This window comes from Cebus imitator, unplaced genomic scaffold, assembly GCF_001604975.1.
Source record: "Cebus imitator isolate Cc_AM_T3 unplaced genomic scaffold, Cebus_imitator-1.0 Scaffold101, whole genome shotgun sequence".
NCBI lineage: Eukaryota > Metazoa > Chordata > Mammalia > Primates > Cebidae > Cebus > Cebus imitator.
In genome coordinates this window covers 895,003-909,127 of record NW_016107416.1, presented here as the reverse complement: position 1 = coordinate 909,127, position 14,125 = coordinate 895,003, and the positions used below count along the sequence as shown (strand labels likewise).

The 14,125-nt window shown below is 53.0% G+C and overlaps 1 protein-coding gene across 3 annotated transcripts in view; it reads left to right on the top strand.

The window, feature by feature from the left end:
- NRG2 (neuregulin 2) overlaps positions 1-14,125 on the top strand; it is a 187,295-nt gene that overhangs the window by 162,099 nt on the left and 11,071 nt on the right. The window contains exons 5-6 of one of the 3 annotated variants that reach the window (XM_017536744.2): positions 5,961-6,019; positions 11,352-11,375. In XM_017536744.2, the coding sequence (XP_017392233.1) occupies positions 5,961-6,019; positions 11,352-11,375 (83 nt within the window). Of the gene's footprint in view, positions 1-5,498; positions 5,576-5,960; positions 6,020-11,351; positions 11,376-14,125 lie in introns of all 3 variants that reach the window. The other 2 variants (XM_037741409.1, XM_017536745.2) reach the window with 2 other exon arrangements.

The window sequence follows — 14,125 nt, the reverse complement described above, 5'->3', positions numbered from 1 at the left end:
CTGCCCTTCTGCCCTACAGGACCCCATTGTACAAAAATGCCCTGGGTGCTGCCTGTGCCCCTTCAGCCCTAGCCCCCTCTCCATGGGATGAGGGGACACCAGCAAGGACACCACTCTAAGTATGGCCCAATGGCGGAGGTCAGGGTGGAGGAGAGGCTCAGGCTGGGGCCTCTCTGCCTCCCCAGGGGCTAGAGCCTGCTCAGCAGCCAGGCAGGGTGGCCCCAGCAGGAACTCCAAGGAGCTCGGAACCACCCACTCCCCATAGCAAACAGGGCAGGTGGGAGACAGGCTGTCAGGGAGGCCTTGTTCAGGCCTAGCCAGATCTTCTGGGCAGCTGGGCCTACAGTGCCCGCCGGACAGATTCTCTGGTGAGTGTGTGAGGAGGGGAAGGGAGCTTGGTGAGGGCAGCACAGGCTCCCAACAGATCTAGGGGAGGAGTGGGGGGTGGGGCTAGTTAATAACTTCAGTGTTTCAAAGCAGCCCAAGCCTAGAGCTCTGGCAAGGTGCTAAAGCTGCCCCATTCCCATGGCATCTGGGTAAAGGCCACCAAAACATCGGTGGAGATTCAGAGAGAGATGTTTGACCTTCCCCCAGACCAGGTCAGACTCAGCACTTCTCAGCTCCCCTGCCTCTGATCTCCCACTCCAGATCTACAGCCCCCTTCCTGGACACAGCCTTGCCCAGGAATGTTAGCCTGGTGAGGAGGCCAGGACTTTTAAAGACCCCTCCACCTAACAACATGGTAACAAGGGGCCGCGCCTCCTTTATGCTCAGCTCAGTGCTGGGTGACCGGCCCGCTCTGCCAAGCAGAACCGTGACTCTTGCCCCCACTGGCCTCTTCCCTGGCCCCAACCACACCTGCTGCCATCTCTTTCCCACCCTCCCCAATCCCAAATCTTAGGGGAGAGTCCCAATAGCAACAACAGGCTCTGTAGGGAAGTTCTCAACCCACACTCAGCCCCTCATCCTTCCCCACCTTCTGCCTCTAGGAGGCTGCCATGTTAGTGTGACAGACCCTAGGGAACATTCTAACCTTGAAACTTGAGTTCTTTGGAACAGATCTACTAGAAACTCGCAAGGGTCCCGGCATACCTCACAGGGATGGCCCAGCCCTGCATCCCCCTTTCCTTGTCTCCTGCACCCTCTTCCTCCCCGTGACATATACACCAGGTCTCTCCTCTTCCTGAGCCCCTGGGACCCCTGAACCTTGAAGGGATCCAGCACTGTCACTGAAGTCAGCCCTCATCCAGGCAGGGAAGGTTCTGGCCCCTCAGGCCAGGTGCCAGAGCTGAGGAGGGCCATGGGGGCCAGAGTTCCAGTACTAGAGTTTGGTGTGAGCAAGGGAGTGGTGAGATACATGGGCTCCAGGAGGGCCCTGCCAGCAAGGTTGCACCCCTAGGGCCCCTGAGTCCTGCCCAGCTAAATGAGAGGAGCAGAGGCAGGAGCCTGAGCCTTGTGAAGACGGTGCCCTGTTCCCCTCCCCACCAGGGCAACTGGGCTGCACTGCTTAGACCTGGGTACCCAGAGCCACCACTTCCCCATCTCAGCCACCCCTGGTTCCAGCTGAGGTTCCTGGAACCAACTTCCCTGACTCCCTTTGTCAGCCCTTGGGGGAGAGGGGCATCCATCAGAACGGCAAGTCCTCAGAGCTGTGCTGGAGAAGGGCAGGGGGTGGGGGGCAGGGCAGAGCCCAGAGGCCATTCTGGGGGTGGACGAGCTGGGAGGGAAGGGGGGCAGGCCTCTTGGGGTTCCTGGTGACACCTGAATGGAATAAAAAGGAAAGAACTTAGGAAACGGAACTCACGTCTTACCATTTGTGCTGTTTGTTTACTTTTTATTTTGATTTTTTTGCATTTCCGCTTAGCTTGGATAATGAAACTACACTGGTCAGTTTCATTCCAGTTTCTATAAAAATCAGTTTTCCTTCCTGGTTTTCTTACACTTGTTGTTGTGTATTGGTTCAGAGCCCTGCAGGGAGTGTTGGAAAGCAGGCACGCTCCGTCCCTCCTGTTTTTCTAGAATTCAGTGCCAAGAGAAACAGTGTCACTGATACTGAATTTTGTTTTAAAAAAGACAACGTAGAGGGATTTGAAAATGGGAGTCCAAATCAAGGCGACTGTCCCCTGTCTGGGTTAGACAGGGGCCTCTGCACTCCCTCTTGCTGCTTTCTCCTCTTCTCTCCGTGTGTTTGTAGAGCACGGTTGGTGCGTGACTCTTGGGGACTGGTTCAGGGGATGATGACAGAACAAGACTCTTTCCAGCCCTGTGCACATACCAGTGGCATGCCTCCCCGTCCCATCAGCTCATCCCCCTCATCCCTCTGCCCCTACCCCACCCATGTCCAGGTGATTCCCCATCCCACCCCCATCTGCCTGCTCACCCTCACCACATCTTCACCCCTCTCATGAACTCAGAGGCCCTTCACTCCCTCCAGTGCCCAGGGCACACCGTCATCCTTCATCCACCCCCTCCTCCGGGTGAGGGCAGCACACATGGCATTATCCCCAGGCTACTAAAAGGAGAAACTGAGGCCCGGGAGGTGGGGTGGGGAAGGGGAAGGCAGAAATCCTGACCTCTCTGTCACCCCAGATGCAGCCCGTGGGCTCTCCTCTCTGCCCCTCTCTCACCCTGCTCTTCTCCAGCCCTGGGGACAGACCTTCCCAGAGTCATAGCCGATGACACGGTGGGAAAGGCTGGGAAGGCTGTTACCTGCTGCTGCTTCTAATCTGTCCACTGTGCCCCTGAAAATCAGAGGATCAATCCCAGTTGCAGTGGAAACCACCAACCACCACCCAGCCCCCAATGCTTAGTTCAGACTCCCATCCTGGTTGATAGGCTAATGTAGCCCATACTCTCTTACCCTGGTATTAGGTGCAGGTTAGAGAGGCTATAGGCCCAGCTCACCCACAAAGCCTTCTCTAGGGAAGCCCCAGCCTCCTGAATGTGACTCATCCTCAGCAAACAGGACTAAGGAGAGAAATAGGAGTGTCCAGGAGGTCCCTGAAGGAGCTAGTGCCCCAAAGAAAGAACAGTAGTTGCTGTCAGCCTTCCACCACCCCTCACTGTGCCTGTCCCCAGTGGCTTTTGTTTTGTTCAGCCAGTGGGGAGCACATTTTCTCAAGGAAGGAAGGTTAGGACCATAATGTTGTGCAACTCAGCGGCCATGAAAGATGTAAGGATGTAGTCAGGGTAGTCCAGGCCACAGGGACGTATAGAGTTCTCATTGGTCTCCAAGGGTCTTGGGGCAGCAGCCCCGCTTATGTCAGCAATGGAAATACATTTCTGCTTGACCCTTCTGCCCCCGTACTCCCCCATTCTCTCTGTCTGTCATGCACACACACGCACACGCACACACGTACATTCACACACACACACACATACACACACACACACACACACATTCATACACATACACAGGTTTCCCTGCCTCCAAGAGCTGAGCTGATCTTAGACATTGGACACACGTGCATCTGTCTCTTTCTTGTTCCTTTGTGGAATTCAAGAGTCATTTTGGCAACTTCCTGGGTCTTTGGCAATCCTCCACTCCCAAAGGCACTTATGTTTGAAAATCACTTCTCCCCCTCTAGTCCCCATCACAAGTGGACATCAGTTTCCAAGAGCTGAGGAAGAAGAGCTGAGCCTGGCTGGAGCTGGTCTGGTTGGGAAGCCTTAGCCACTACCTCCATTTTCCTGAGCTGGGATGAATAGGGATGAGCGCCAGGGATCAGAGAAGGACGTGTTGACAAGGGGGCTGATGGTGGTCTCCTCCCCCAAGCCACCTGCTCAACAAGATGAGCTTGCACCTCTCCCCACCGATGCCACTTTCCTGATACACTTCCCAGCCCTCCACTACCCCTCCATTAGCCAGGCAAACCTCCACACGGACTCCTACCACTGCAGGATGAACCTCCTGCCTCCCCTGGGGGAGATGCCATCAAGGCCCAGAGAAACTCCAGCCCTCTGCTCAATGCCACTCCCATTCCCCACGCCTCCAGATTTGAGGTCACAGGTGTTCATGAGTATCTGCCACAACCAATGGCCACCACTTACTGTAAGCCTAAGTGGCTTCCTGGTGGTTGCTATATACTGCAATGCTAGGAAGTAGAGTACACTTGCCTCTTGAGGAAGTTTAAATGGATTAATTTTGAACAGTAGTCTGTTATTGAGGAAGGCACTCGTGATAAACTTAGCTAATTTCCTAAGGAAGAAGATGCAGAGGCAATATAGACCCATCTCTGAGTAGGGAGATGTGGGGAAGGGGTCCAGCCCTCCCTGTAAGATTCTCCTTAGGTATCTGGCCTTGTTGGGGTTCAGAAGAGGGTACAGGGCTGGGCATGTCTCCCAGAAATCTTCGAGAAATCTGAGACTCGCTTGAGGAGAGGGGTGGCAGCCAGAGAGCAGAAGAAAGTGTGCCTTAGGGGTAGGGACAAGGTCAGGGAGATTGAGTGGGTGGTGCTTTGGAGCTGTAAGCAAGGCAAGATCAGAGAATGAGATCCAGGGCAGGGCCAGGCAGTGATGGAGGAATAGGTCATGAAGAAATGGAAGGGCTTCCAAGGATGGCTGCCAGTAGGCCCTTGATGGGGACCAGCTTCCAGGGTCCCCCAGTGAGCCTGCTCCAATCCCTGTTGCGGTCCTTGCCACCTGAGACCAGATTCCCTGCACCTGGTATCAGGAAGGCCCACTTTGGGATGCTGATAATTCCAGCTCCTCTCCAACTTCCCATTTCCCTACTGAGTGGGCTTCTCCAAACCATGTTCTACAAGGGTTCCTCAAAAAACAACATCCATGGTGAAATAAATTTGAGGTGAACTTACATGGAAAGTTCAGCTATTTCCTCCTATGAAACTTTCATAGTCTTTCATAGGTGAATGTACACTGCAACTCTGCAAGGCACCCTGAGAATGCATTTCCTACATTGATTTAGCCACAGAACCCTCTTTGAGAGAATAGATAAAACATCTAGATCATAGACATACAGTCTGGGAACAGCATTCCCAAGTTCTCTGAGCTTTCTGGGGCCTGTTTCTTGGATGAGAAAACCTGCCCAGGGCCCAGGAGAGAACCCCTCAGTAGGTCCTGGGAGGATCTCCCAAGAACTTGGTATTCCTTAAGGCTCCCAGATCCCTGCCAGCTGACTGACTGCCTGGCACCAAGAGGCTACAGTTCTTGCTTCATGGGGCACCAGGCAGGTAAGAAGGAAAGTCTCAATGGCCAGTAGGACAACTTCCCATCTTCCCTCACCCTACTTCCCTAAATCATCCTCCTCCCTGGCCCACCCCACCGTCCCCACCACCCATGGAGCCACATCTATTAGACAGATTTTTAAGGAGATCTCAGAGCCCTCCACCCAGCCCCGACTCCAGTCCCTTCAGCTGCAAGTATGACCCCAAGTGCCTGACTTGGTTTTTCTCATTCATCACTGTGCACTTTGATTTCTAACCTTAGCCTCGCGGATGATGCCAGTTTGTTCTGTGATTTTTCCCCTTTTCCTTCTCCAGATGTCCAAATGGATTCTTCGGACAGAGATGTTTGGAGAAACTGCCTTTGCGATTGTACATGCCAGATCCTAAGCAAAGTATGTTTGAAGATACAAACACAAGTCCCTGCTCCTTAGAAAGCTTCCGGGTGCAGTCCCCCCAATGTAGGGCATAGGGCCAGGGGTGTTGGTTGTTTTGATCTTTGGCTGTTTTGTTTTGTTTCTCTTTTCTTTTTTGTATTTTGGTTTGTTAGTTCTTTTTGTTTTGTTTTGTTTTGTTTTGTTTTGCTTTGTTTTCATTTTTGGCCTAATCCTTGGGTTTAAAGTTCAGGGCTGCAGGTAAGGGGCAGAGTGGCAAGGCCAATACAAATGGTAACGGTGGCAAGGAACCCAGCTGGCATTGGCAGGAGCCCGTGCCGGGGTGTTGCAATGCCTGTGTCTTGCTATCCTGGCTCTCTCTTTCTGGTTTTCTTTCTTTTGGTAGGTGTCCTGTGGGATACACCGGGGACAGGTGTCAGCAGTTCGCAATGGTCAACTTCTCCAGTATGTCTCTTTCTTCTATTTCTTCTCTTCCCTGGTGACTGACAGTCTCCCCCTGGGGAGGGATGGGGCCTTGCTTAGCAAGACTAGGAGGAGATGCAGAGGGTGTCCTGCCCTCCTCTCAATCCTCAGTGCTCACAGAAGCCTGTGCAGAGGGGACGGAAACGCCCCCCGGCACCCCCACTTCCACATGTGGGCTGTACCTCCTGGGCACAGTAATGCTCAGTTCTCTCTGCAGCAGCCAGGGCCACACCCAGGCCTCCTCCTGACTTCTGGGGGTCAGGCAGCCTGGCCAGAATGGGAGGAAGCATTTGCAGAGCACTCCCGTGCCTCTGAAGGCTGCCTGAGGAGACCGATGGGGCTGGCAGTGAGTGTGTGGGCTCGTGTGTGTGCTGGCGTGTTTAAGAGAGAAAAAGTTCTCAGAAAGCCCATTTTCCAGAATTTGTTTGTTTTGAGGGTTTGGAAACGGGGTAGAGGGAAGGAAGGGGAATTAAGGGAGAGCAGGCCCCAGGGCAATGGTTTCCATGGATACCAGAGATATTTATGTGGCTACAAGATGGTGGGGGGGTGTTGGTGCTGGAGATGCTAAAAGGTTGAGGATTGAAAGGTAACTGGTGACTCTCTCCAGCATCTCTGTGGTCTGAATCCTCCCATCTAGGATTTTATTCCCTTCCTTTCTTCAAATTCTGATGTTAGACCGTTCTCTTTTATACAATTTGCAAAAAAAAAAAAAAAAAGAAAGAAAGAAAGAAAAAGAGAGAGAGAAAGAGAAAGAAAGAAATGAGAGAAAGAAAGAAAGAAAAGAAGGAAGGAAGGAAGGAAGGAAGGAAGGAAGGAAGGAAGGAAGGAAGGAAGGGAAGAAAGAGAAAGAAGGAGAAGGGAAAGGAAGAGAAAAAAAAAGAAAAAAAGAAAAGTGAGCCCCGAGGTCCAAGGACGCAGCCACAATTGTGGAGTGTTTTATTTGGGGCCTGAGAGCAATTCCTTCCAGCACCGCCAGGTGGAGGTGAAGCAGAGCAAAAAGCCACTAGCCAGCCACTGATGCCGCTTCAGGGCTAGGGGTCCGCTGGCTTGCAAGGCCTGTCTCCAGTCACCCATCCCATCCTGCAGAGCAGGCTGGGCCCCTGCTTCCCTCTGCCCCCCACCTCCTCTTCTCCAGGGAGGACAGCTGGGCCCCATGAGGAGTTTGGAACCAAGTGTCCACAGGGCACTGGATACTGGGAGGTGGAACTCTGGGAGGTGCTAAAGGTGGGACCCAGGGGGCCATGTAGGTAGCCCTTGGAAAAAAGGGGTTTGGGGATTTGGGTCTCAGGGTGGAGAAATGATCCTTCCAAGTCCTTGTCAGACCACAGCACAACAGGTCAGCAAGTTACTCCGCATCCCAACCCCACAGGGGCATAGAGGCCCCATGGGTGGGAGCTGCTTGGCCCAGACGGTCAACTTTCTTAGTGGAGTTTTGGAGGCCAAGGAGGAAGGGCAGAACCTGTGGACAGGACATGCGGCCCAACATAATTCTCTAGAACGTGGACTCTACAATCATTTCAGAGTCATACCCAGCCCTTTGTGGAAGACTATAGAGCAGGAGGGGCCTCAGAACAAGGCAGAGCCCAGGCAGAGCCGGGGGGCAGGTGAGAGAGACAGTGAGGCCATGTTCCTCTCGGCAGAGAGCCTCTCAGGCTTGCGGGACTGTTCTGGATGGGGCGCCCCGGCCTGTCCTAAATCAGAGCAGCAGAGCCTCCGGAACCTGGGCTGCAATCCAAGGCCTCTCTGCCAGCTGGGTCGCTTCAGCTTTCAGCCCAGGTCTGCGGGGAGGGTCAGCAGGGCCCCAGGAGCCCAGAAAAGGGCCTGTAAAGGCAGTCCAGGCCTTTCTGCCTAGTGTCTTCAGTAGCTTGACTGTTACCTTTTCGTAAAGGATTTATCCTCTTCAAACACTTTCCCAGAGAGCACTTCATATATTGCTCTAGCAGATAATTACAGAAAAGGTGGTATGAAGTGCTGGCTTAAGTGTTCAGGCTTCAAATTCAAAGAGACCTCAATAAAAATCCCAGCTGCTGAGCTTACTAGTTCGGGGGCCTCTTTAACCTCTCAATTTGTTTTCTCATCTGTAAAATGGGGATGATGACATTTATGCCTGTGGAGTCACTGTGAGGATGACATGAAGGGCTGCATATGAAGGGCTTAGCAGAGAGCCCACCATTATGATTGGAGTGCAGTTTAGTACCTCTCCCAGCTATAACTGGCATGGGGGGTGGGCAGCATCAGCCCCCTTGAGGCTGACTCCCAGCACATCCTGAGCAAAGTGTCCAACCTTCACACCTGGCCAGACAGCATCTAGACCAGGTTATCTTTTGCAGAGATCAAGGAAAGAGGCTGTGACTGCAATAGCACATTGAAGCTTCTCCTTCTTCCAAAAATAGCCCCTCCAATCCCCATGGGTCAAAATTTGTCCATGTTTATGTCCCCATGTAAAAGAGCACACACACTTGTACATGCAAGCACAAACATGAGCAGGGGCTCATATACGCACAAACACACAATCATGTTCTGACATGGCTGCACACATGAGAAAACCCATGAGCATGTGCTCACACCTGCACATACATGTGCAAACACAGGAACGCACACTCACATCTGTACACACATCACTGCCTCCTTGTTCAGGCACCCTATGACTGCATGTCATGGAACATGTCCAAGATGAAGAGTTTGCATATTGTCTGGTAAGCACGGCCCTGTCGGGAGTCCAGCATCATGTTGCCATGGTTACTGGGTCACCATGCAAATTTCTGGTTAATAGGCCCTTCCTGTGACTCAGTGGTGCCATTCCACCCTAGCTGAGTGGCAGCCAATGAACATAATGAGTGGGAAGCTCTTCTCTTTGCTGGGGCAGAGCCAGCCATAGGCCCCTCATGTTCCATCCCACCCTTCCCAGTGAGAAAGCTGCCTACCCAGTGACTGACCAAGCCCTCAGTGACCCCACCAACAGTGCCAGCCACCACTCTAAACAGTACTGGCCTTTGACTCGAAGAGGCCAGTTAGGAGCCCTGGAAGTTGCTTCTACTATTCAGTTCCCAGAGGGGTGACACAGAAGAAAACGCTTAAAGGGCTTTGGTAGCCCTGCTCACTTCTTCAGATGGCCATTGTCCTCAGGAATACCCAGCCAGGCCTGTCCAGAGACTCAGTGGACAGGAAAGCCATGGCTTAGCACCAAGGGACCAAAGATCTGGCTTTCAGTCTCCCTTCTGCCCCCTAATTTGCTGTGTGACCTTGGGAAAGTGTCCTAGCATCATCACGGGGCCCCAGCTGCCTCATCTAATACAAACTTGTCCAAAAGTGGGGCCCAGACCAGCTCTATGAACCCGATCTTCTTAGTGCCCCAGGTCTCTGTGGTCAAGCTGGGCTGTTCTCTCAGGGCAGCATGGCTGGACATCCAAACAATGTGAGCTTTCCGGCTGCCTGAAGGGCCCCCGGGCCTCAGCACTAACTACTCAGTGAGAGGTGCGCCAAGGTTCTTTGAGAATTGTCAAGTTTCTACTGTCTACTCAGCACAGCTGACTAGCCCTGGGACACCCTGGAGAGAAGTGGACAAACTGTACTTAACTTTTTCCTGCCTCCAAGCAGTCAGAGTGAGACTGCAAAGAAACCAGAACTTCAAGGTCACTCCCCAACCTGGGATTTAATAGCAGTACAAGAAGGGCTTGTGTCTGGAAGGGCTGGGAGTAGCGCTTCATTGGTGTGGTCTCTGCATGGAACTGGGGGGGTCGAAGCCCCAGGATCTTCCTCAAGGCTCTTCAGTCAGAGCCATTGCAGTCCCTGGCTCAGAGCCACCCTGCTCTCCTGCCCTTTTCCAAAGGCAGAACCCTCTGGAATCCCTATCAGGAAGTAGATGAGAGGTCCAGGGATGGATAATGTGCAGGACTTCCTGCAGATTGCCACACATTCACCTTCCTCCGAGGCAAATGAGAACATCAGACACAATGTCACATCCTCCCTGGATCTAGTGGAGCTGATTATGCACCTGGCGAAGCCAGAGAGTGAGCACATCCAGGCTGGCAGGAGCAGGGCCCTTGCACGGATGCTGAGCTTATGCCTTTAGGCTTGTTCACATCTTCCTCTAGCTGTGTGCAGGCACTTCGGACAGACGAGGAAACAGGGATTATGCCTTACCCACATCCACATAGCGAATTAGGGATGAAACAGACACTCCAGGCCTGTAGACCGATGCTGGGTGCTACCTTAGAATGGTAGGGGAGATTTTTTAAAAACACTGTTGAGATTTCTGGGCTCCCACCCCAGAGCCAGACTGCCTTGGTCTAGACAATTCCAAAGTTCAGCCAGGTTTCCAAAGCTCCTAGGATCCTGTGTCCCAGCCTGTTGCCCATTTAACAGATAAGAGACCGAGACTTAACTAGATTGGTATCACTCAGGGTCTCACAGCAGCAGGTCAGTGCAGAGCTGACCCTTGAGTCAGGGTGCTTTTATCTAACCCTTCTATGGTATGGGGGTCCTGAAACCACACATTCAAAACACGATCCCACTTCCAAGACTGTAATTTGCCCACCATTTGAGGAGCTCAGACATTCTACAAGTGAACCCACTTGTCTCTTCCTCTGAGTTGCAGTTTGCTCTTCTCGGTAGTGAAATCAGGCTCAGGCGCCAAGGTCCAGCCCTGTAGGCTTCTAGGGTGTTGGAGTGTCAAGTAGAGAAGTGGCCTGCTGTCTGGAACCTTGTCCTCTTCTTCCTGCTCCCTCCCTCAAACTCTGAGGCTCCACCCGGGCTCCCAGTAGGTGGGCAGGCCAGCTAGGCCTGTGGGGCCGGAGAGGGACATGGGGCCGGTCTGGGAAACTCATGCCTGCACTCTGAACAACAACAACAACAACAAAATAGCGCCCTTGATGAGGGAGCTGGGCAAGCTGTCTGCAGGAAGGCTTGAGAGTTGAGAGTGCTGAAGGCCTGGCACTGATGCTGGGAGGAGCAGGGAGCTCCTGAGGCCCCACCCCACTCACCTTTCCTCCCAGGGACATTTGCCAACTGACTCTTGCGCCTCTGCCTCCCCACCAGGTACTAACCCCACAGCTCATCTCTAAAGAGCCTGCCCTGCCTGCTGTTTCTAACATCTCCCTCTCCACTCCTTGGGGCTCACTTGGGGACTGGGTGTCAGGGAAGGAGCTCAGGAGGCCGGGAGGGGTCACTACTAACCTGCTTTCACCTCGCAGGGTGGCTGCCTGGTGTCTGAAGAGTCCTGACCAACGTATCTGTCTCTCTCTCCCCCTGCCCCACCCACCTGTCTCTCCCTCCACCCTTCCCTCTCTCACCTTCCTCTCTTCTGCACTGCCAGAGCACCTTGGATTTGAATTAAAGGGTATGAAATGTCTGTGTGTCACTCAGCACCATCCGCGTGGCCCCTCTCCACAGCCTCCAATGCCATGTGTGCTGAATGTTTGGTTTCCTTTCCAAAAAATGGAAGAGGGATGATTCCAAAAATCTCTCCTGGCCTCATTGAGATGTCCTATCATAAACTATGTTGATGTAGGGGAAGACAAGAGAAGCTCATGAACAGCAGGGCACTCGGGGTTTCAGACCGTGGCCCTCAGTGTACAGTAGCGCCCCTCACATGGGGAGATCAATAGCTAGGAGGCCTCAGAGGGGAGGCCCCCTTCTGAGCTGAGTGCAGCCCCACAGGCTGGCTGCACAAGAGATAGGCCCCTTGTATGAACATGGTCCCTGGAAGGGCTGGTGTCTGGGAACCACAGCAGCCTGGTGTGGAGAGTGGTACAGAGAGGCATCCCTTTCCATTTGGCTTTAGTCCTCCTTCTGTTCCCCATTTCCACATCCATTGCTTTGCATTCTGCATCAGGCCAGTAGCTGATAACTCCTTGTTTTTCTCTGTCCCTGTCCTGTGTCTGTCTACCTGGCTTTGCCATCTGCTTGAGGCTGTCATTCCCTCCATGATCTGACCCCACACTGGCAAGACCAGCAGGGTCTGGGTTTGGCTGGCCTCTGGTGCCTGCCCCTTGTCCCCCAGCTCAGAATCTTACATGTGTCCTCCTGCCACCTGCTATTACCACCCTCTGGCCCCTGGGAGACTCCGTGGGCTGGAAGGGACTTTAAAGGATTAGCGTTTCTGGCTATCTGGCTTTGTGCCAGGAGGCTCCTCCATAGCCTCAAGTGCCCAGGCATATGACAGCAGGAGATAGGCAGGGGGCTCCGAGGGTGGGGGCTCCAGTGGGGTTGGATCTCAGACGTGGTGCAGATTCTACAGTTTAGGAAAGGCTACTCTCGTGGCTGATCTGGGGAGGCCTAATAGCCCCACCACCTATCCTCTATCAGCTGTTCTCAGTAGAAGATAAAGTGTAAAGTTTGTGTGTAAGATGCATCTGTCTGTAGCTACTGGCTGTGATGGGGCAGTGGGAGAGGTATTGAGTCTGTGTGGGGTCTGTGATGGTGGCAGGATGCACAGGGGTGAATCTGCAGGTAAGTGTGTGTTGAGAGTGAAAACGTATACACCTTGTGAGGTATCTCAGGGCAGGATGTGAGCAGGTGTGGGGGGCTGTGGAATGCCTTCGTGTTAAGGGTTGTGTGCTGTGCAGGTGGAACTGTGAGTGGGAGGAGATGACTGTGAGGGTGCAGATATGTCTGTGTCTATAAGGCTGGTCTGTATATTCACTCACAATGCAACAAACATCTACGGAACAGAATTTACCAGACACACAGTCCCTGCCCTCCTGGGCTCACACTCGCAGGTGACAAGCTAACAGGAAAGCATCAGGTGGTGTTCCGGGCTGCACAGAAAATAAAAGTGAGGTGATGGGCTAGTGCCTGGCTGGAGTGGGGTGCTAGTGTAGTTAAGTGGTCAGGGAAGGCTTATCCGAGGAGGTGACATCTGTTTTAAAACCTGATGAAGTGTCCAACCCTGCAAACAACCAGAGGACAAACAAGTCCTGCAGGGGGCAGCACAGCAGGAAGAGTGAGTCATGTGGTTGGAGCGGGCTTGCCTTGTTCAGTGGATAGAGACTCCCAGCAGCTCTGAAGCACAGTGGACACAGGGGAGAGGACCACAGATGAAATCCAAAAGGAAGGCTGGGACCAAGCAGCCGGGGGCCTCAGAGGCCATGGTAAGGCTTTGGGTTGCATTCGAGTTGCAGTGGGAAGCCATCTTGAGTTTCTAAACAGGGGAGTGAAGTGATCTGCTTTATGGCTGTAAATAAATGTAGCTTTGGATGGACAATAGCTTGGGCTGGGGGCAGGATGGGTAGGAGAGGAAGCAGAAAGACCCATCAGAAAGTGACCATCTCCAGGTGTGAGGTGGCACCATCCCGGATTAAGTTGGAAGCAATGGAAATGGTAAGACACGCTCAGACCCGGAATCTACTTGGGAAGCAGAGCTGAGATGACTTGCAGCTGGATCCAGCAGCAGGGTAGATGAGAAGAAAGGGAGTAAGAATGAGCCCAAGGTCTGGCCCCTGAGCAACAGGAAAAGTCAGGCTGCACCCATGGGCTGGAAAGAGTCGAGGAGGAGTTTGGAAAGAGGGTGTGGAAGCAGGGATTCTGTTTGGTCATGGCCCTTGGATGCATGAGTCTGGAGCCCAACACAGCCCAAGCTAAATGCCTGAAGAGAAAAGGACATGAATAGCAAGCAGAAAGGGAACACAGATGACTCCAATCGGAAAAATGCTCAACCTCACTCATGAGTGAAATGGAAATAAAGCTACACTGAGACAGCACAGTTTGCCCTCTGGACTGGCAAACCCAACAAGTCTGATAACACCATGGAGTGTGGGGAACCAGTCCTCTCATCCATACCTGATGGGACAGAGGCTGCCAATGGGTGCAGACTCAATGGAGAGCCATCTGGCACGATCAGACTCCAGGAAGAAGTCAGGGCGGGAGGTATAAATTTGAGAGTCTGCAAATAGATGGTATTTAAAGTCTGAGTCTGAATGAAATCACTAAGGGAGAGAGGGCAGGTGCAAGAAAGAAAGAAGCCTGAGCCGGGCGTGGTGGCTCAAGCCTGTAATCCCAGCACTTTGGGAGGCCGAGGCGGGTGGATCACGAGGTCAAGAGATCGAGACCATCCTGGTCAACATGGTGAAACCCCGTCTCTACTAAAAA